Source organism: Camelus ferus, chromosome 7, assembly GCF_009834535.1.
Source record: "Camelus ferus isolate YT-003-E chromosome 7, BCGSAC_Cfer_1.0, whole genome shotgun sequence".
In the NCBI taxonomy this organism is placed as follows: domain Eukaryota; kingdom Metazoa; phylum Chordata; class Mammalia; order Artiodactyla; family Camelidae; genus Camelus; species Camelus ferus.
Window position 1 is genome coordinate 60,664,552 of NC_045702.1, and position 22,764 is coordinate 60,687,315.

Here is a 22,764-nt window from a genome sequence, read left to right on the forward strand (position 1 = left end):
CCAGCCATTTCTGGGATAGAAAGGCTCAAGCACAAGCATTTACCAGCTTATTTTATACAACAGCAAAGAAAACTAAACTTGCCCTTAAAACTGCCTATGCCCAACCTAACACCTACTTCAAATGAAGTAAATTTCAAGAGCCAGGTTAGCATACATTTAGCAATAAAAATTCCCTGAAGAAGAAACAGTCATGGAAACAGCCACTCCCATCCAAATACTCTGAGAGACACATATTCATATGTAGAAGTGTTATTTTAAGAATCCACAGAGAGTCTAATTCATGCAGAAAAATCCCTTAAAAGGAACATTTATATAATTATTGTGTTAGTTAATATACCTAGTATTTGCATAAACTTACATTGTATGTTCTCTTTATTCAGTTTCATAACTAATTTTAGTATTTTTATAAGGTGACATCTGTTTCCAGGAACAAAATCCCAAGGTATGACATTGGGCCAATAGGAAAAGGATTTTAATTTACAAATGATCTGTCAAAAGGTTACTGCTTGAAATCAATTGGGTCATAAATTAGGAGTTACCGGAATACCATCTAAAGCTCATATGCCTTCAGAAAAGAAAAACACAACAACATACTGATGAGCACTCAGTTTTGCAATGAAATGAAGACTGAAAGAAATACTATTTTGGTCTACTGCTGATTTAGAATAATATTCATATACACTACTCTGGAGTCTTTGGGATCATTGCAGGTCCAATATATCATATGACAAAACACAACAGCTAGGAAAATCTGGAAAGGAAAAAAATAAAAACTTTCAGCTGACCATGCAAAGTAATTCTACACAAGGTAATAGCAACCTGCATACCTGACTATTTGAATGGATAAATTAACAATCTAGGCTTAACCTGCAAGATTCTGACAGCTAAGCACAGTTCCTTTAGGCCCTGAAATCTGATTCCAAATCAGCCACCAACCTAATACATAGCCCTGACTTACATATTTTAAATGGTACAATAACACCTACTCTATCAGAAATAAGTATTAGTCAATATCTTTACATCTCTGTACCTCTTTTACTTTCTCTGATTTGAAGAGCTCTTCACCGAGTCTCAATCCATAAATACCACCAGCTTTCCTTGGAAATACTCAGAGTTCCATACTTTACCTGCCAACTGACCAGGAAGGCTGATAAACCTTTATAGTTCTTAAAATCTTCCTAATCTTCTCTTTTGAGACTTCTCCAAAGCACAATTTCTCTAACTCTGTTCCTCAAAAATGTGGACCTGCCTCCTCATGCTGCCTCCCAACACTCTCAATAGGTCTTACCCCTTATTCTCATCTCTCTTCACAGTACCCCAATGACACACCCCATGGATCCAATACTCATATCCACACACAACATTGTAAAATGATTATAAATCAATAAAAAATGTTAAAAAAAAAAAACTCATATCCACAGCCTTTGCTCAAAGGACTCCACTAGCTCATCCATCCTATTTTGCAGCTATTGTATTGAACAGAATTTGCTCTTTATATACAGCTAATCCTTCACTACCTCTCATTTGCTGAGTACTAGGGAGTATAAACCAAGCACTAGGGAGGTCATTTCTGGGGACGGAAGGAGAAACACACACATGAATAACAGTAGAATATGATTTTTATATTTAAAATTAAATTTTCTTTAAAAAAAAAACAACTGTATCTTTCATTGTCTTCTCTCTTGGTATCTTCTGTCTAATTCACCTTGCCCCAGATTGCCCTCTGCCTGTTTTAACCTCCACCCTTACAGTCTTATCCCTGTTCACATGAATTTCTGCATACCCACTCTGCCCCCTCCATCTCCACATCTCCTTCTTTAATCCATCTTCCACCCTCCATCAGAGTGGTCTTCCTAATATACAAATTCAACCATGCCTTTCCATGCTCAAAATTCCTTTCCATGATTGGTAAGTTTTCAGAAAAGCATGCTAAGTCCTAGCACAGAGAATCCTTCCTGACCTGCCCTTGCCAATAATATTAAACTACTTTAAGATCCACAAAAGATAGCAAGTTTTCTTCTTCTCTGTGCCCTCCTGTTACCTTGCATGTTTGCCCTTTTCTCTGCAAACTCTTACTAAACCTTTAATACTTAGCTAGAGCCTCATCTCCTCCTAGGAGCTTCCCTAACTTGTATCCAGAACCCAGGTGCCCTTTCTCTACACTCATGGTATCCTGCACACACCTCTATCACACTGCTTCTCTCACTGTAACTTTTGATTTTGGCCTTCATCTCTCCCACTGGAATGCAGGCTCCTTGAGAGAGGACATGTTCTAACATAATTTAGGTGATTAACTTAGTGCCTAGCTTAGAGCAGACATTCTCTGCAAGAAGATGCCCTCTTAAACAAAGCAAATTGAACTAAGAATTTGCCAATTAATTGAAAAAGGCAGATAAAGCGGAAAATCATTACAACTGATGTAAGTTTTATCAGATCTATATTAACATAAGACATCTAAAACTGCATACATTCACTGATCTTTGGATATCAGGCCAGGGACCTTCCTTTGAGTTTAGGTCTGCAGGTTAACAAGCAACAATCAACATTATCTTTCTGCATAATGCACTAGCTATGATGGCCAGTTTGGCCTTCTTAAAGTGGACCAAAAACTTAAAAGACACTTGAAAAACAGGTGGAGTGGTCAATCTTTTTAGATGTTTTTTCAGTTTTATTCACCCATATTATCCTCACTTGACTCAACAGCAAGATTTTTAAGCGATCTCTTTATCAAATCTTTCCAAAGAATTCAATTTACATTTTTATTTAAAAAACACCTTTCTTTTCACACTAATATTTCATCAATTTATATAATATTCAGTTAAATACACATTTAGACAGACAAGAAGTAGACAAAAAACAGGAGTTTAGAAATGTACATAACCACTCGTAGTTAGCTTACAACTCAATGTGGCAGGATGATGAGGAGGGCACTCTAAAGAACAGTCTTCAAGCCAGAATCATTTAGATGGGCATCAGTCAGTACGTTTTATCCAGCAAATGGAAAACATCAGCTAACCCAACAAGTTGGTTAAACAGAAGTTGATTGAAAGCTTCTAAGATAATGTTTACTGAAAGAACATAGGGACTGAAAGAGAAAGCATGGAGAATTGATGTATTTCCTACAACCTTCCATAACCACTCATAGGACAGAGGCACCACAGCAAAATGATGAGGTCATCTATCCCTTAAAGTTCTTCAGTGTTCTTCAACTTCCCATTGTTTGTATTTAATTTCCAACACCTTAGTATACAAATACTACCTGCCTCCATTCTTACACTACAAACACACACACACACACACACACACACACACACACACACACACACCCCTACTGTTCCTCCAGTTGTTCTGATTTATTTGCAGTTATCTCAAACATGCTTTTCCTTGGACTTAAGATGTCCAACTTCCCTACCCAATTAATTGTTAGTCATCTTTAAAGTGTCAACTATCACTTCCTCTAAAAGCTCTCCCTTATGACTCCCCTCCTCCCAAAGAAGGTAGACATCCTTGTCCAGGAGCACCTCTGCACCCTGTTATAGGCAGGCGACTTTGTGTACTGGTTTCCTTGGGTCAGTCCTAGGTTATGCTTGTTGTCTCAGCATAAGTACTGACAGCACTCATTTCAATATTAAAAGTGTCATTTTGACAATAAACTGTATGGTTACCCTAGGCATTGTACAATACAAAGAAGACTAAGCAACGGTCTATGCTCTTTAAAAAAAACCACACACATTCAAACTATATTTTCTCAAATATGTGTAATTGTTATTCACCCCTTTTTTATTCTGAAAGGAGTCACATTTTGGACAATAAATACATGGTTGTCTTCTGTATATACCTAGATCACAGCACTTCTCATATTATTTTATAAATGTTTTCTTGTCTATCTCCTTCACAAGACTATAAATGCATTGAGGAGCAAGAAGTTGTCTTACTTATCTTAATATCCACACAGCAGAGCCCAAAACGCAACACATATTAAGTATATTCAATAATGTTTGTTATCAATCAATTCAGAACACAATGCTTCTCTAAATGGCTGCAGCACAGACATTTATAAATAGCTAAATAATAAGTGACTTACTAACCTTGACTAATGCCTGTATAGTAATTACATGCTACAATGTACAATGTACACATTGTAACATACTATCACTAACTATAACTATATAATCTACTATGTAAGTAGAATGTTACATCAGATTAATCTCAAAACAAAAAATATCACCAGTAGTAACATTACATTTGACATATTTGCTCAATTCATTCACACAACATGATGAACTTTCATATTATCAGATATTTGTAACAACATCACTAACGTTTAAAGGTAATGCTTATAGAACACATTTTTGTATCTCCAGAAATGCACATGAACCCCCCAAAACAGTTATTGTATCTTTATTTAAAAAGAAAAATACAGAAAACAGCTTAATAATTCTCTTCCTTAGAGAGCCATAAAAAGCTATTTCTGCCTGGGGAAAATGATATACATTTTGTACATAAACAAATTTACATGAACAAGCAAAGTCATTTCATATTTTAGCCTAATAACAACTGTCAGACATCTTCCACATAATATAATTCATAAAGAAAACATGCATGCAACATAAGGACAAAAAAATATGATTTGAAGACACTGGATTATTTGTTCCTAAGCAATTTATTACTAACTACTTAAAAGTACTGAGAAAAATAGAAAACTGCTCTCTGGATAAACAAGTCATACTTAGCAAGAGCCTGATCAAAGAATGAGACAACTGACTACCAAAATAGTTGTAAAATTATGATTTAGATCTAGAATTAAACCCAAGGACATTTCTAAAATCAGTATCAAGGGGGTGAGGGTAGAAGTGATCCAAAAAGGTAACTCCTCTCTAATCACTAAAAAGAATGAAAGAAACATTTTAACAAATAAGTCAGGAAATAAAAGGTGGGGAAGAGACTAAATTGTAAGAAATAATTCAATTGCCTTCTTTAATTAAATTTTCAATAATTTTCACGTAAGAATACAAATACATTCACATATTCAACTTACTAAAGTTGAGGCAAATTACTGCAATTTTTAAGTAAGTAGCATTACAACTTTCATATGGAGACTCAATTTTTATATTATCTTGCAACTAATTACAAGCTTGGGCGATCACTGAAAGCAGAAATAAAGTTATAGCAAAATGATTACTCCCCCTCTTCAACCCTCACAGCCATATCTCATGCAACCATACTTTAATGACTGCTTCTGGTTACTTATAAACTGCAATATCTTACTGGGCAATAGACTGAGATTCCCTAAATGAAAGAGAGCACAACAGCTTCAGCAAGCCAGAACAGGGGAAAAGTTCACAATCAGAAAAGTTCACAATCTGTAATGGAATCGCTCAGCTTTCATTTATAACTGCTAACTTAAAGGATTTTACCTATAAATAAATCATACAATCATTAAACACGTACAAATATTAGCCCATCATCCCAATTTAGACCCTCAGATGTGGGGAGAGTGAATAGGGAAAGGAGCACAGAAGAGGGACACCATAACACTGATCATGTGCCTACTATGTGCCAGGCATTGTGACAGTCCTGGAGACACAATCATAAAACAAATTCCCTGCCTTCAAAGTTTAAACAAAGTTTCTTAAGAAGATCTTATGTCAGCAGGATCTGAACCCAGGTCTGATTTCAAACCATGGGATCTTTTCTTACTACTATTACTATTACTAAAACATACTGCCCCAAGAGGGAGAACCCCTTCAGCTGGTTTTCTGAGAATGACATGGGCAGAACAACAACTCCACTAAGATATGTAGGAAAACAGGATTTTTTCCCTGAAACAGCTTCAGAGGTTACAATCAAATAAGAAAACCTGAGTGTAATGGTTAATTTTATCTGTCAACTTGGCTGGGCCACAATGCCCAGATTCTTGGCCAAATGTTATTCTGGATGTTTCTGCAAGGGTTTTTTGAATGAGATTAGCATTTAAATCAGTGGACTTTGAGTAAAGCATATTACCCTCCATAATGTGGGTGGGCCTCATCCAATCAGTCAAAGGCCTGAACAGAACAAAGGACTAACTTCCCCTGAGCAAGAGAAATTCTCCAGCAGATGGCCTCTGAATTTGACTCAGTCTCCAGCCTGAGTCCTTTCCTAGGTCTCCAGCTCAACAGCTTTTGGACTTAAACTACAACATCCGTTCTTCCCTGGGTCTCCAGCTTGCCAGCCCACCCCGCACATCTTGACTTGCCAGCATCCATAATCATGTGAGCCAATTCCTTAAACACATCTTGGTATCTATCTTTCTCTCTCTCTCTCTCTCTCTCTCTCGATATCCATATCTACACACACATATCCTATTGGTTCTGTTTTTCTGGAGAACCCTAATATATTACCTAAACATTAAATATAAGACATGGAAAAAAGGCATCTTCAGAAGTATTTTATATCAGTATTTACAGCTTATTTCCACCATCCGCCCAGTGAGAGGGATCAACCCTACTCAGTCAATGATTCCTTTCTAGATTAAGGGTAAAAATTTCACAAAACAATAAGTGCCAAAACCATGTAACTTCAAACTAAAACTTGTAATTGCTCCTTCTGCAAATGGAGCAATCTCCTGAGAGCTCTCTAGTTCCTTAAACATATTACTCACAGCACTCATTATTCAGAGTAGGAACCGACAATATAAAAATTCCACAAGCATCTCAGTCCCCAGTGGAAAAACACAAGTCACATCTCAAACTTGGTTGGGTACATAATAATGTTGCCTTTTTTCCTTTAAATAATCCTTATGATTATGTATGATCACCTATGTAGTACTATTATAAACTCAGTATTCAATAAAATACAAATAGAATGCACTAGGCATATTGTAGTAAGGTTTAAGTATATCTAATGAAAAATGATAATGCAGCAACATATTATACAGTAAGGGAATTTAAAGGACTTCACCAGAGCTTATAAAATGCTAAAATTGCTTAAAACTGTAGGATTTATCAATTATCTAATTAAGCCAAAAGCAACACTTTAAACTTCTAATTTCAGAAAACTCTGCCACCCAACAAAAAAATATTTTTTCATCATTTATATACTCCAGCATTATCTGCCAAAGCTTTTCATAGATGCAGCACTATCCAATGCATGAGAGGAACTGACCTTTTGACTCTAACTAAAAATATTATACATTACCATATACTCTAATCATACATCAAATGAATCTCTTTTCAGCTAAAACTTTTGTTCAGAAGAACAACAGGAAGCTACTGGTGTTTTAGAACAGGAAACATATTCAAAAGGATGCTGTGGAGGCCTACAATGCAAAAATCCCATTTTTAACTGAGTGCTTGCAAGTGTTTTCCTAGGATTATACATATAGGCAAGATACTAAACTTGACATCTATACTCTCAGCTTCTGAAAGACAGAGCCTATTGAGGTTCAGTAATTTAACAGATCCAAAAGAAAGACATGATCTCACATGGGAGAACTGTTAGGCTTTCTTTAAACAAATATTTATTATTTTTAGTAAGACCACTCATTAAAATATTTTTCACTTCAAATCCAGAGTACATGCCCAGTTTTTAAAAGTACATTTTAAGTAACACATTAGGATATCACACACATAACAGCAACTCAAGGAAAATATCTAATACCCATGCTAAAGTATTATTATCATAATTTAAAATTCATTAGAAAGTCTTCCCCCGCATAATACCTGCAAGCTCAGCCACAAATACAGGATCAATTTTATCAAGGATTAAAAAGTATGCACTTAACAAATTCAACTGTCAAAAGTTCACCCATTTTCTTAAAACAACACCTTTTTTAGTATTCCATAAATTTATACTCCAAAATATTTTTCTGTGCCATACTGACCTCCAAAGAAAACTACATTAAAAATTAATTATTAGAATCTGAGCAGTATTTTAAAAATGTTTTTGTCAACTTTAGAATTGTCATTGCCAATTGTTTCAAATGTGTCCCTCATTTCTTTTTTCATATAATTAAAGTAATATATGCTCACTGTAGAAAATTTAGTAAATCTAGAAAATAAAAATAACTTTGACAAACATCACCTTTATTCTCTGCATCCAGTAATTACCAGGGTTAACATTTTGCTATATGCACTTTCAATTTTTGTTCTAGGTGCAAAATACACATACTTTAAAAACCAAACTTGTGACAAAAAAATGCATATATTTAACCAGTCTTTTAACCCTACAGTATATAGTAAATATTTCTCATCTTTAAAAATTTTAGAAAACATGATTTATAAAAGCTTTATCTTATTACACTATAGGTGTACATATATATCATAATGAATTTAACCATTTCCCTATTATTGAATATGTCAGTTCTTGCAATTTTCTACCAAGACAAGTAACTCCTTACTGACAATCATTGACCAAAAAAAGCAATAAACACTCAGAATTCATATCCAAAAAATGCCTGAACACATGAAAACATTCAACCATACCAATAAATCAACATAATACATAGAAATTATGAGAGAACTAACAAACTGAAAACTATAAGGCATACAAATAATACATGCTAGTACAGGGACTGTGAGACAACCATTCAAATGCAGTGCCAATTATAAACTAATAACATATTTCTGAATACTAATTCAGTGTGTATGTATCAAGAGCTTTAAAATATCTTAGCCAATTACTTTATTTTAGGAATCTATTCTAAATAATCATAGCTAATTCTAGATGTTGACCAAAAAAACTATACATAAGGTTAATTCCCTTTTTATGTTACTTTAGTTACACACATGTATCAAAAGTCAATGAAGATCTGATTTATATTATTATCATTCTTGTATTCTGCTTTTTCTATTGTATAAAAGATTTTCATTTCTGGTCCAATTTTTATTTTTCATAAGACTTGTTTGTGTGATGTTTTAATGTTTAGTGCTCAATCTTAAATTTTCTAAGAGGAAACTGGTGCTCAGGCATTCATATATTACAACTGATGCACAACTTAAATTACTACATTTTATTATTCTACCTACAGAATAAACTTTTAAAAATAATCACATTTTATGTATTAGTGCACAAGATGATAGTCAAACACCCTGTTATAAATTTTGCACTTCCTCTGCGGAATAGGTTCTTTCCTTTTAACTTTTATTGAAGTATAGTTCATTTACAATATTATATTAGTTTCACATGGACAAAATAGTGATTCAATATTTTTGTAGATTGTACTCCATTTAAATTTATTGTAAAATAATGGTTATATTTCTCTATGTTGTACAATATATCCTCATTGCTTATTTACTTTATACATAGTAGTTTTATCTGTAGGAATAGGTTCTTTTAAAAAAACTTGTATTAGTTCATTCATAATGAAAAGTGTGAATTTATATTTTTATATTCCTTTATGAAACAACTTTGCACATCCATATTATCCAAAACAAGTGCTTAGTAAAAGAACCCATCAATACAGCACTGATCCACAAGTGATCTTAAAAATCAACCAATAAACCTGTTTTTCTCTCTCCTCTATTGAGGTCCCTTACAGTGGAAGGAAGACTCTTCAAAAGCCTGAATAGGCATCTCTGACCCTGAGTTCTATTTAAAATCGTCGTATCAAGATTAGACAAATTTTCCATTATGAGTATATCCTCCATGAAGCTCTATCCTGCGTATTTTTTTGAAAGAAGAGAAGAAGCAATTTTTGGAGGAGACATCTGAAGTGAATGAAGGAGAAGGTCCGCCTCACTGGATGGTGACATACACAAGGCACACAGCCATGCAGTTTCTCAGGGCCGTGCCAATCCAGGAGTATTAAGGGAGAAACACCAACAACTACCTACTCTGGAAGCCCCTCACCTGGTCACGCCCCAGGGAGCCTCCGTGGTCATGACTCTTTTTGTCCTTCTGACCCTTGTCAACCACTATGTGTCCCAACCTAGACCAATGTATTTCAGCCGGCATAGAAAATAATTTGGAAGATTAGCTTTCACTGGAATAAAACTCATTTGTTATCTGACTCAATAAGGAGAGAAAGAGACTAACATGTCAATGAACCGTTTCATTTAAAGCCACTTTTCTTCACACATAAATATATGAATAGTTTACAAATGCTTTTTAAAATCCCTCTGAAATAAACTAAATGAGAACAAAACTTTGCTTCTCCTAAAATATAAAATTTCAAAATATCTTCATACTCTGCCTATTTCATTGTCCTTCTTGTACGGATGGGTGTATGAGAAAGAGAGAGCAAGTTAGGCTAAAAAATTAGGAAATGTGCAAAAAATTATCAATATCTCAATCATGCTGAACTGTACTGTGAAGCTATTTCCAGAACAAAAGTGAGTGAAGCAATTAATATGTCAGCAACTATATTACAAAACATTTCTTTCTTTATTCTTAGGTTCCTCAGCAAGATGTTTTAATATATAGTTCAAGCCATACTTTCAAAAGTCAAGTTGCTGTAAAAAGCCACTCTATCAAAATGTATTCCCTTGTATTTAATATTTTAATCATTTTAAAGTTTCTACTATAATCTATAGCATAAACAACATTTTCAAGAGCAATTTAATATAAACTCTTCATCTGAAAAGCCACACTATCAAAATATACTTCCTTAAATTTAATATTTTAATCATCTTCAAATTTTTACTATAATCTACAGCATAAATAACATTCCCAAGAGCATTTTAATATAATTTCTTCATTTTGATATTTCAACAAAAAATGTTCAAATTTTTCCCTTTGAAATAAATAGCACAAGTATTTATGATGATATTGCACAAATGTTTCAGAGATAATCAGAGAATCACAGGTTAAAGCTGAGAAGGAATATTATTGATAAATTACAAGTAAGATAGCCTCAATTACAAATAAGAAAACCAAAGAAGAGGCAGATGTGTCCAAGTTTACAGAATATTAACTAACTCTTGGTGTCACTTTCATTACCAGTCAATAATATTTAATTGTAAAATATAAACTATGCTTTAGCGGACAATGTGCAATAAATTTTAAAAGTGCCTGCCCCGAATCACTTATCTCATAGATGGTTATAGTATAGATACAGCAAGTATGGCATATGAAATCTATACTGAAATATTGAAGGAGAAGGAGAATTTTTAAAGAGCGAAGTTTGTCCATGAACAACTCCAAACATAAAATAATGAAAATGATGATATAAGAACAGAAGGATGGAAATAAGCATCAGATCATTAAGAAAACGACAAGGGTCTCCTCATGTTAGAAAAGACCAATGCCAAGTTGAAAATCAGCATCAGCGCTATTGTGCCTCTAAAGACAACCTGCTCAAGTAATCACTTAGCTTCATCGACAGCAATTTCAGATTTCATGAAGTGTAGTCTCCCAAGCAAGAAAGTGATTCTGACCATCCTCTTTGCTGCACACACTATTCTTCCTCCGTTAACAAATATCCTCATCCCTTCCTGGATCCTGCTGTTGCCTCAGCTTCCTGTCTTATTTCTCTCCATGAAATCACATTCACGAGTGGGCAGCATTTGTTACCCCCACGTCTTGCCACGTCATCTTGAGACCAGGTCACCATCCGAAAGTTTTTCCCTTGCTCTCTAGACCTTCCTGTAGTCTGCTGTCCTCATGGTATCTTAATTTTTACGTATCTCAAGCCACACTCATTACGTCTTCTACATTCCTTTTAAAAAGCATGCCCTGATCCCATTTATATGAAATGCCCAGAAGAGGCAAATCCATAGAGACATAAAGTAGATTAGTGTTTGTCAAAGGATGTGGGAAGAAGGGGAATTGAGAGTGACTGCTAACAGGCAATTTCTTTCTAGGGTGATGGAAATACTCTAGAATTAGATAATAGTGTCCATTGCAGAACATTGTGAATATACTCCAAACCACTGAATTGTACACTGTAGATGGTGAATTTTACATTATCTGAAGTTTATCTCAATAAAAAATTCCAAATTAAAAACAAATGTAAATAAGCAAATACGTGAGTGCACAGGCGTGCACACATCTGCATGCATGCACACACATACAGCATGTCCCTCCTTCTAATTTTCCTTTTGCCTTCAAAATAATAAACTCCCCATAAGTGGAATTATTCAAGCAGAAGCTGAATGATCATCTGTCAGCAATATGCTATTGAAGGGCTAACTGCAGTGAGTGGGAAATTACACTAGATTACCTTTAAGTATTTTTCATCTTTAAATTTCTATGTCACAAACCAAGATGAAGAGATTAGAACCAGGGGAAATTTTTTAAAGTGACCAGAAAGAAAAAATATGAAGCATTGCTTGAAAAGTTTTCTATTCAAAATGAAAACTGTAGAATATAATGAAGCAAAAGAATAAAAATGAAATAGATCCAAAAAGGAAGAGCATAAAAAATTAAGAAAAAACACTAAGTAAATTAGCCAGCAGCACAAAAACCAAGAAATGATATTCAGAGGTTAACAGAACAATATTTGTTTTATTTATACAGAATTTATCCTATATCTAATTGTATTTTTCTACAGAAATTCTAAAGTGTTTTTTTCTTTTGAGTGGTAAAGAAGTAATATGTTAGGAAAAATTACATGATGCAGATGAGATTTAAGTCAAATTACTGCTGATGGGTATGTGATAGGGTTAACAAAGTAAACAGTGGATGGATAACATAATAGAAAGTTATTTTCCCCAAAATTCAGCCTCTTGTTTTTAAAGTCAATTACCCCCAACAACTAGCATCCTTTGTAAGAAAATTTAGAGAGGAATGAAAAAATATTGTTGATAGTACAAAAAGCAAGAAATTTTAAATCTTTATACTACAAATAAGTGCCAGCAAACATCTGTAATGGTCTGCTATAGAAAGGAATCCCTTTTAAATACTAAATGACCAATGTTCGGTGAAAAAGATAGAGGTATTACTATACACACATTTGATTTTACACAGTATATTAAAATATTTGACATATTTATCTGGTTATGAACTGTAATTTATAAAACATCAAATTTTAAAAGGAAGTTCAGTTTAAATGCTATGACATCAAAGTTACCCAAATAAAAACAAGCTAAGTAAGATGACAATTCTTATATTCTCTCGAGAAGTTTTTAAATTTAGGCTTCCAAAAGAAGGAGAGAAATGAAATTCCTGAAACTACCAAGAGCTTTCTCCTCTCATCCTTTTATAATTACAAATGTAGACCACACAGAAAGTCTAGGATATGACTTTTTAATGACACAAGCTCCTTGTGAATTTAGGAATCATAATCCATTTTGGAATCCAGAAACAGAGCAATTCATGCACTTTACAAGTTGTCACCTGTTTCATCTTCAGAGAATATTATTCCACACAACCAGCTACAGCAGACCCATCTGTAAAGCAAATTTGTTAAATGAGCTTCCCCAACATTTTGTGGCCAGCTCCTTTCAGAAGCCAGACTATTCTTCAAAATCATATTTCAAATAGTGGACTGCTACCCAGCAGCATCAGCACCAATTTGAAAGCTGTTAGAAATGCAAAATCTCACCCAGACTCACTGTTTTGTGAGTTTGCTGTATTATTTGAGAACCTCAAAATCTGTTAGGTCAAGAAATAAATCGATTGGATGAAACTCTAAGAAGTGACAATCATTGATGGTAAATAAATAAGCTAATACTCAGAGACTTAACTAAGTAAAGATAATGAGAGCTTTTAAAACCAAGACAAAAATTCATAAGATATGTTAAAAAAAAATAGGTGAGTAACCTGTAAGACATTCCAAAATTGAAAATATGATGAAATAAGAAGTCTACTTGTAGATAGAAAGGGATAGAAAGCCCAAGTCATTATCGTGCCATCTCTGGACTGACAGCTATGTCATCTCCACATCAGCCACCCACTGAGGACACCCAGTATGATCCTCTTCTGGACCCACAGGTGCTCTACCCCAGAAACGCAAACAACACTCATGGCTGATCGGCAGGCAAACTGGTAAAGCTACCGCTGTACCAAGTATACTTGTCTCTGCTCTCCTCAACACGGCACTTATGTATCATTAGCCCAGGCGTCATTAGTCTGTGGAGTTCCTGCTAAAATCTCAACTCTAGTCCTCATAATCACATCATCAATGGGAAAGGCTGGTGTGAGAGAGAGAGGTGCAGGACACATGAATATTGCGGACCCAGGACTCAGGTAGTGTGCTCCTTCCTTCCAACCTTGTTTGCACCTTAAGTATGTTAACTTACCCCACACCCCCACCACGGCTTTCTTCTTGCTTCTGGCTGTGTGTTTTAAGCTGATTTGATAAATCCTTTGATTCAAGCATTTTAATTTGGTTGCTGGGCTTGTCTATTCCATACCTCTGGGATAGCTGGCAGTGTACTTGGAGGCTAACCATTACATCAAGGTAATTTCCCACAAAACACCTACTGAATCAGAAATATGCATTTTAAAAGATCCCCAACTGATTCATATGCAAATCTAAGTTTAGAAGCAGGACTGTTAGAAAGGGAAAGCTGCACAAAGACAGAAATTTGGATCTCGGAATGCCATCCTGAATAAAAGGCTTCATGTATCCCCAGACAACAACTCAGGGCCCCAAAAGAGGGAGCAAATACTAAGGGACCCATTTTCAACAACTATCGTGTAAGGCTTAGAGAAGCACTGCTGCCCTTGGTGGCTCACCTTTGAAACCTAGCTCTGTAAAGCTCCACACAACTTGAAAAAACACTCCAGCATGATGTATCTCGACATTAACCCTGCAATCTCATCTTGCTGGGAAATAGGAAAATACCCTTTTTCAGATATGCAGTGTTTCAAGAACACCAATCCAAGGGACATAAGGGTACCAGAAACAGAGAAAGGTAATGACTTCCTCAACAAGGTAGCCATGATGATCTCAGAAAGATCACCCAAGATCAGAGTTGAGCAGAACCACTTAAAAAGTGACCTTAATGGGTTATACATGTCCCACCCACCACGGGCTGCTGACTTGATCAGCTCCAGTCATTTTATGTATTTATTACGTTTACATTGTTCCTGACACATAGTAAGGACTCAGTAAATATACTGACTCAATAGAGAAAATAATTTTAAATGTCACCCTTTCTATCTTTGATTTATCTAAGACAAATTTAATTTGATCCCTTGGTTTTGAGAAATTCCTGAGACTGAAAGCATAAATCCCATCTCAAATTAGCATGCTTCACAATATGCACTCATTACATATCTTGAAGTTGGATTTTATATTTTCTATTATTAATTCCATTCTAATTTTCCATGACACTATGAAACACATTAACCAAATCTATTAGGAAACAATCTGACCATTTCTGAAAGTTACCAACAATCATATATAAAGAATATGCAGCGCAGGAAAGATCAGTTATTATTTTGATGTTTTTCTAGGTCCATATTTAACATTTTAGGGAAATAACTATTTAAAACATCTATAAAAGAACTGAAATAGAAACTGAAGACTTCAACACACACATGAAGATCATAAACAAGATCTAAAACACAGACCACAAGTGTTGAGAATATTTAATCTAGTGAAGAATAAGATGAGAATAACAGGAAAAGTAAAAGTCTAAAGATCAATTCTGTAAGGAATATGCTCCCTATTACTTCTGAAAGAGGGAACGTGTTTAAGCTTCAAAGGAAAAGATTTAGGTTTGGAATCATAACTTCTCATTCCATAAATAAATCCTCATAAAAAGAATAAGGAAACACATATAAGGAATGGCTGAGTGTATTCCCTTCCGAATGATCTATCAAATCCTGTTCACTCTGCGCAGCCAAGAATAGGTAAAGTACTCGTAGGACATCAGACACTTCAGCACAGGTTTTTACACTGTGTTTCATGGGTTTTAAATATCATGTGTTTAAGAACTGACAAGCTCACACAGGAAAGAGGTAACCTTATAGATTTTTGTGTCCCCTGCAGCTAACAGCATGAGAAGAGACACATGATAAGCCTTCAATAAACACTTACTGAACTTAATTATTACCACTCTCTGAGACAAAAATCTTAATTGGAGAATAATCTAAACACTATCATTACCACCATCACCAGTAGAAAAGTAGCTCTCAAAATTTCTAAGTGAATCCACTTACAAGTTAAACAATGGGAACAACAAAAAAGAGTAATTGTCTTATTCATTACAAAGGGCTAAGAATGAATCTTCTGTTTGCAAACTTAATTCACTCCAACTAGTACCTGCTAACAGCCCACTAAAATACAGTGCATTATCTTTCACAAATTTGATGTTTGATCCATGTTCTTAATGAAATGTGTTAAACTTAAATGTATATAATCTATTTTTCTTTGCTATATGAAATACTCTACTATGTGAAAATTAAGAGGCAAAATGTTTATTGTTATAAGCAATGGTAGGAAAAAAGTCACTTGAATTTCAAAATATCATACCCCAAAACCTGATTTGTTCACATATGAACATCCACATTTCAAAGATAAATCCTTTAAAATCCATTAAACCTATTACTGTGCAGTTATGTTTTGTGCAGCACAGAACCCAAATACAAGGCTGATGGCCCATTTGGTTGAGTGAGTAGTGTTCTACTTGATAAATTTTCATAAGCTGCTATCCCCCATTAGGGAGTCAGTCACTGGTTTTAACAAACTCCTTGAAGAGTTCATTTTAGTTATTCCTGCCTTGCTAGATGTGTAACAATTTAATCTAATTGCTTTCTTCCTAAGGGTAAAAAGATGATGCTCGAACGAACGGGAGCACTTGCAAATGGGACATGAATGGTGAAATTTAGAAATTTAGGAACTCGCTGGACAGGCCTGAGAGAAAGGCACCTCTAAAGAGAGTGCCTACTATTAGGGGGTAGGGAGGAGAATAACAAAGGAGGGTGGGAAACAGCAGCAGAGAAACCTAGCTTACTTAGAAACCAGATTCACGTCTCTAGTAGTTACTTTAAACGTAGTTTAACTTGACATGGCCCGTTCTGACCCAGGGCTTTTCCTTTACCCTAACGAAAGGACAGTTTGCTTGTTAACACCTGTAAATAATTTCATAGATTATGGCTTTATCTCAAAGAAGGATTTCATGATTAAAGCAAGGTCTTATTTCTATTTGCTCTGTAAATTATTTATCTTACAGCCTTATTTGAAAGTTTTATAAGATGGCAATAACAAGAAACGGTCACTTTAGATTTTAAGGAGAAAATTTAAGAAGATATCACATCAAATTCCAAATCTATCATATACACACACTGTGTAAGCTAGAAGCCCCTCAAAAGGAGTTTCAAACTACATATTCTGCCATCACAACCCTCCAGATTCCCCTAGGAGGGCATGCCAGAATCTTGGGACAGAGCCTGTGCGCAAGCACACTGTGAAAAAGCACTCCAGGAGATTCTGATACTCAACCAAACACCTCCTGCCCCATTGCCATTACCAGCTAATAACGTTTCACCACCCGCTGTGGATGTACTTTGTGCTATTCCTCTATTCCAAATGTTAACTAAGTGAAGTCATTAGAACAGAGCATCTGAATTCAATTGGCATTTATCCAGTTTTTAAGGGGTAAAAATAAATCCATGAATGGCAAATCAATTTAACTTCCTTCCACACAATTTCATTTTAAAGATACAAAACAAATTCTGAACTCAAAGCTGTTTAGACTCATAGCTTTCCAATTAAAGTATTTAAGTCCGCTAATGTATTTCCATGAATCAAACATTCACTACCAAGAAGCAGTACAAAAAAAGAAGTTCCAACATTCTTTACAATTCACTTATACTTAAGTAAGGGATAACCCAAATTTTTAAGCAAGTAAATAAAGAATATTACTTCAAGGTTATCATAACTCTCCCTTTGTACATTATACCTCATATCCTACAGTATTTAGATTCAGATAATTTTATTATTTATGGGTAATTTTAGGTAAAACTAGTTAAAGGAGTAATTCCTCTTTGAACTAACACTCCTGGTTTTCAGTGTTCATGTTATTCATACTCCAATCCATTGGAATGTATCTCACAATCCCCAGGCTTCCTCAACTTAAATATTACTCAGCACTGGTTTATATATACAACTATAAAGCACATCAGTAAATATATGGCTCTCTCTCTCCAACTCCAAACTTTTAAAATCACCTGACAACAGATGTATACCAACAACCTTGAATTCTTTATAGTTGTTAAATCTATTCTGCATACAGTTAGGCCCAAACACTTTTTAAAAACTTAGAAAAAACTCTGAAAACAAACTTAGAAAACATACTTACCTTAATTGGAGCACTACTAAACTTAATTTTCCTATTTGCTGGGATGTCTTCTTCTTCTGGTAATCCAATGATTTCTGCGTATTCCATATCAGGTTGATAGTAGCTGTTTTCATCACTATCTTCCTGCTCATCCTGTTCAGTGCCTGTCTCTCCCCAGTCTGAATTATACCTGGATCTTACCCTATATACATTATAGTCACTGTGCATGTAAACATGGGAGCTCTCAAAATTGTTTGAATCTCCGGGTACTTCCTTTCCACAACTGAATCTACAAGCATCAGCTGAGGTAAAATCACCACCTGTAAGTTCTTTCTTCTGTTGCATTACTGCCTCGCTCCCCACCAAATTAGCTTCTGCGTCTTCTAAAGGTTCGTTTTGTGGTGAAGGGATTTCAGGCTCTGGCACTGCCTTGTTTTCAGCACAGGGTTCTTCAGGAGTGTCTTTGTCAATTCTGTCAGGAGTCTCCTGGTTAGATGTGGAGTCCTCGGCTTCCTTGCTCTGCTGTGCCTCTTCACTAGGCACGGAAGCCACAGAGGTACTCTTCGAAGCTACTTCTGGTACTGGAGTTGTATGACTCTTCTGAGCATCCTCTGCAGCATCATTGTGTTTGCTTGGAGGAGACCAAGAATTCGAATCCTTACGGTGCCCAAAGGTGTCAAGATTCGTAACAGTAACAGATGGTAAATTCAGGGGATAATGCCCAGTCACTGAGTAGTCGTTTTCAGCCTTCTCAGGAACGATGGCACTGGGGGAATCGGTGCTCTCAAATACTGCACTCAGTTGACTCACAGTTGGGGAGACAGCCTCTGTTCGGGAGCTAAGGCTGTCCAAGGAATCAGTACTGCCTCTGTTGGACTTGGAACCACCCCACTCATCCTGAGGTTCACTCCCTCCAGCTTTCTCTCTCTTTGGGGAATAGCGGTGGTTTTGTCCTGACTCGTGCACGCTTCTCTCAAACATCTTCCGAGTTTCTGTGAACTTAGAATATGAAGGGCCATCGTACATTGTGTCAAATCTACTAATTCGTTCTGAAACAGAGGACTCCAACTTAACAACCGAGCCGTCTGTTTTTTCCAGAAATTCTTTGGGCTTCATTCTTCTCTGAGGGGATGAAGGTCCACCTTTCCCCCTTGTTTTGGCAATGACTGTGGCATTCTCACTGGGCTCCATACCCATCTGCATAAATAGATTTTTAATTCTGTTGACATTGGAGCCGTATTTCCTCCCCCTGCTCTGCTGGGAGCCCTCACCTTCTTTTGTTTTTTGCTCCCCATCTGACTTGGGTTTGTCAAAGGTACTTTTCAGTGCCTGGAACTCAGTTCTATATGCGTTCCTGTGAGGAGAGGCACTTCTGAGAGTGGTACGTTCACCTGAAGACTCGGTTTTCAACATTTTTACTTCAGGAGTGAAAAGCCAATGTTCATAATGATCAGGAAAAAAACAAAAACAAAAAAACAGAACACCTCTCTTCTCTAATCACCAGTATGTGGTCAAGAAAAAGTACCTCTCAAATGGCATACTGTGTCAGTGATCCTCCCAACAGGTGTATTAGGAAATTATTCAGTCAAGAGTTACACAAAATGGCTTTTTCAAAGCAAGACTAGAGGTTCATCTGTAACAGAAAAGAATGAATTTCTGATTTCATTTACTTATTTGAATTTATGTTTAGTCAACTAATACACACTTTTCAAAGTGGCTTTGCCACAGGTCAAACAGAAGAAATTACTTATTGAAATTGGAATTTCAAAGCCAAGAATTTAAAACTTATAACTCTGATTGGTCTTTGGTAATAATTGTTTCAAACTTGAAAACTTGAGACTCTTACCAAAATCACACACATGCACACATACAAGTGACACATTTAAGTACGCTTGAAAGCAATACTTTAAGCCCAAGTTTTGGTTGGTTTTGTGAATGATCTTAAAAGAAACCAGCAGTTCCTAGATCTTTAAGAAATCATCAAACTGTCCAGAAAAAATGAAATTCATTTGGGATTCTCCACATCAGATAGAACTTATTTTTTCTGTACAAGTACAATTAAAAGTTTGGAACCTATGCTTACAAACTTCAAAACATGCCTACAGAGGCTTATTTCACTCTTTCTAGTCCAATATTCTCATCTACCGCATCCCCAAAGCAACACTACTTCAATTTCAGACCAAAACAAGCAGAATAAAGTTCTTAAATGGCAGTAAGTTTCACTCTCAGTTCAAAACCGTATCAAATATTTGGAAGTCTCCTAAGAGTGAATATTATTAACTCCAGAGTGGGATGTAGAGTATCATGGGAATAAATGTATGAGAATGTGACGATCAGAAAGTAAACAGACCATGAAACCTCTTTTCATTGCCCTGATTTGTTTATTATACTTGCCTCTAACTTACTACAAGCTCAAAACACAACGCCATGCATGCTTGCTGGTCCTCTCTAGCCCACAGCTGGATATTACATCAATATGCCAGCAATCAAATACTTCAAGATCCGCTGAGGAGCAGACAATGTAGTTCTAAAGATTTTTCATTTTGTTTTCGTTTTGTTTTGTTTTCTAATATTAGGCCGAACCCTATCACCCTCACGCACCATCCGATGAGGAAGCACACTTTCACTTAAGCCCTCTCCAAACTCGGCTCCTGGCCCAGCACGCATGCATGGCCCATGCAGACAAACAAGAAAGGCTTTAGAGTGTGGTGCCTGTTTTTTTTTTTTTTTTTTTTTTGTCAAGCATCGACAATCTCCTTCTTACCCTGGCATTTGTTTAAGCCTTACACACCCTCCCCTCCCCCCTACACACACACCCCCACTCCCTCCCCCGCCAATTCGAACCCGCGGGGGCGGGGGCGGGGGCGATGCGGCCGCCGGGGGATTCAAAACCTGCCCTCACAAAAGACAAACATAAATAACACCAACTTGAGAGGCAGCAGATTCCCCAGCCTGGTTCGGGACGCAGTCCCTTGGCCCCGGGGCAGGGCCGGGAGAGCAGGTGACGCCAAGCGCTATGGTAGGAGGTCGCAGTCTAGCTTTGTGCCAAGAAGCACCTGAAGTCCTAACACATTGGCTGCGGCTCCCGGCGGCTGCCAGGCGGATCCCAGTGTGGCACGGGGAGAGCCGCGCTCCCCGACCACATTAAAAAAAGGAAAAGAAAAAAAATTACAGGGTAAATGCTAATAAATCCCTTTGTTTTTCCTCCCAGTGTGCCAGGAAACAATAGATCCCACAGATAATGCCTCCGTTCCTCAACCTATCGCTCCTCAACCGCAACCCACCCCCACCCCTAGCCTGCAACTCAGCCTTTGTACATCCCGATTTTTTTCCTCCTCATCTCCACCCTCCCCAACTCCTCGCCCCGCGCACAGCCTCCCCCTTACCCGAGAGGGAGCCGCCGCCGGCGGGGAGGGTCGGGCGGCCGCGGCTCCCACCCCCTCCTCTGAGGCGCCCCCCGCCCCACGGTGGCCGCGGCTCGGCGCCGGCCGGCTCGCTGCCCCTCCACCCGCTCCTCACGGCACAGCACCGAGGGCGGCTGCGGCGGCCGCTTCCACTCGCGCCGCGGCCCCTACGCGCGCCCGGCCGGCGGCGGGCGGCCCCGGGAGGCGCGCTGCGCTCCCCAACGCCATTGCGGGCGGGCGGCGGCCCGGGCCCCGGCGCGCTCGCATACTCAGCCGGCCCGGGGCGGGGGTCCCGGCCCGGGCAGGGGTTTTACCCACGTGCGGTCACCCGCGCCGGGCTGTCGGCCGGCCGCGGAGCCGGGCTGTCACTGGGGAGAGGCCGCGGGGGTGAGGAAGGCCTGGGGTAACAGGTGCCTCACCTCGGCTGATGGGATTAACTCTAGGGCCGCAGAGAGAGGGAGCCCGGCAGCAAAATCCCAGAAGAGGGAGAGAGAGGGAGCCTCTGGCGGCCAACGGAGGGCGAAAAGCACCGGCCCGAGGCGAGGCCGCCCCACCCCCTCCGCCGTGGGCGAGGGGCCTCTCAGGCCCCGGGCAAGGCCTGCCTTTCAAGCTGGGGTCTCTGTTCCGCGAGAACTGGGTTCCTGGGCTGCCCGCTGCTGGGACCGCGCAAAAGCCGCAGTTAACTTCATGACCCCAGGGCATCCTAGCCTGGAAGGCCAACACCTAGGCCCAGATACAGTGTGGTTTCCGCTTAGGCCACTGAGCTCCACCTAACACCCGCCTTGACCGTAAGGCCCCACTGCTAAAAGGAAAGAGGTGAGGAAATCTAGCTTTCTTGTCAGGAAAGAGTTTTTCAGACCCCTCCTAACCCCACCCTTTTATAAATGCTCAGTACTCCCTCCCTCCCCCCATCAAACATACCTGAAGTGTTAGAGTCTTAGTGCAAAAAATATAAAAGGAATAATAACCGTCACGGTAGACCTTGAAACTAATCCTCACAAAACTACAGAGTAGACACTCTTAAAAGGATAATTTTTCAAGAAGGTAAAAATACACTCTAGTAGAAATGTAAAATGAAGATGTGTCAAAAGTGTTATTTGACATCAATTAGGGAGGGAACGCCAAGACACTGCAACCCATCCAAATGAGAATGTGAAGAACAAACCTTCACGGAAAGTCAGAAAAGAGGCAAAACTGGTTAATATTCC

The 22,764-nt window shown here is 37.7% G+C and overlaps 1 protein-coding gene across 1 annotated transcript in view; it reads right to left on the bottom strand.

The window, feature by feature from the left end:
• PPP1R9A (protein phosphatase 1 regulatory subunit 9A) overlaps nt 1-22,141 on the bottom strand; it is a 261,195-nt gene extending 239,054 nt beyond the window's left edge. Inside the window, 2 exon segments of the mRNA XM_014554033.2 lie at nt 18,174-19,785; nt 21,976-22,141. Of these exon segments, the coding sequence (XP_014409519.2) occupies nt 18,174-19,565 (1,392 nt within the window). The 5' untranslated portion in view covers nt 19,566-19,785; nt 21,976-22,141.
• Nucleotides 22,142-22,764: the final 623 nt, after the last annotated feature.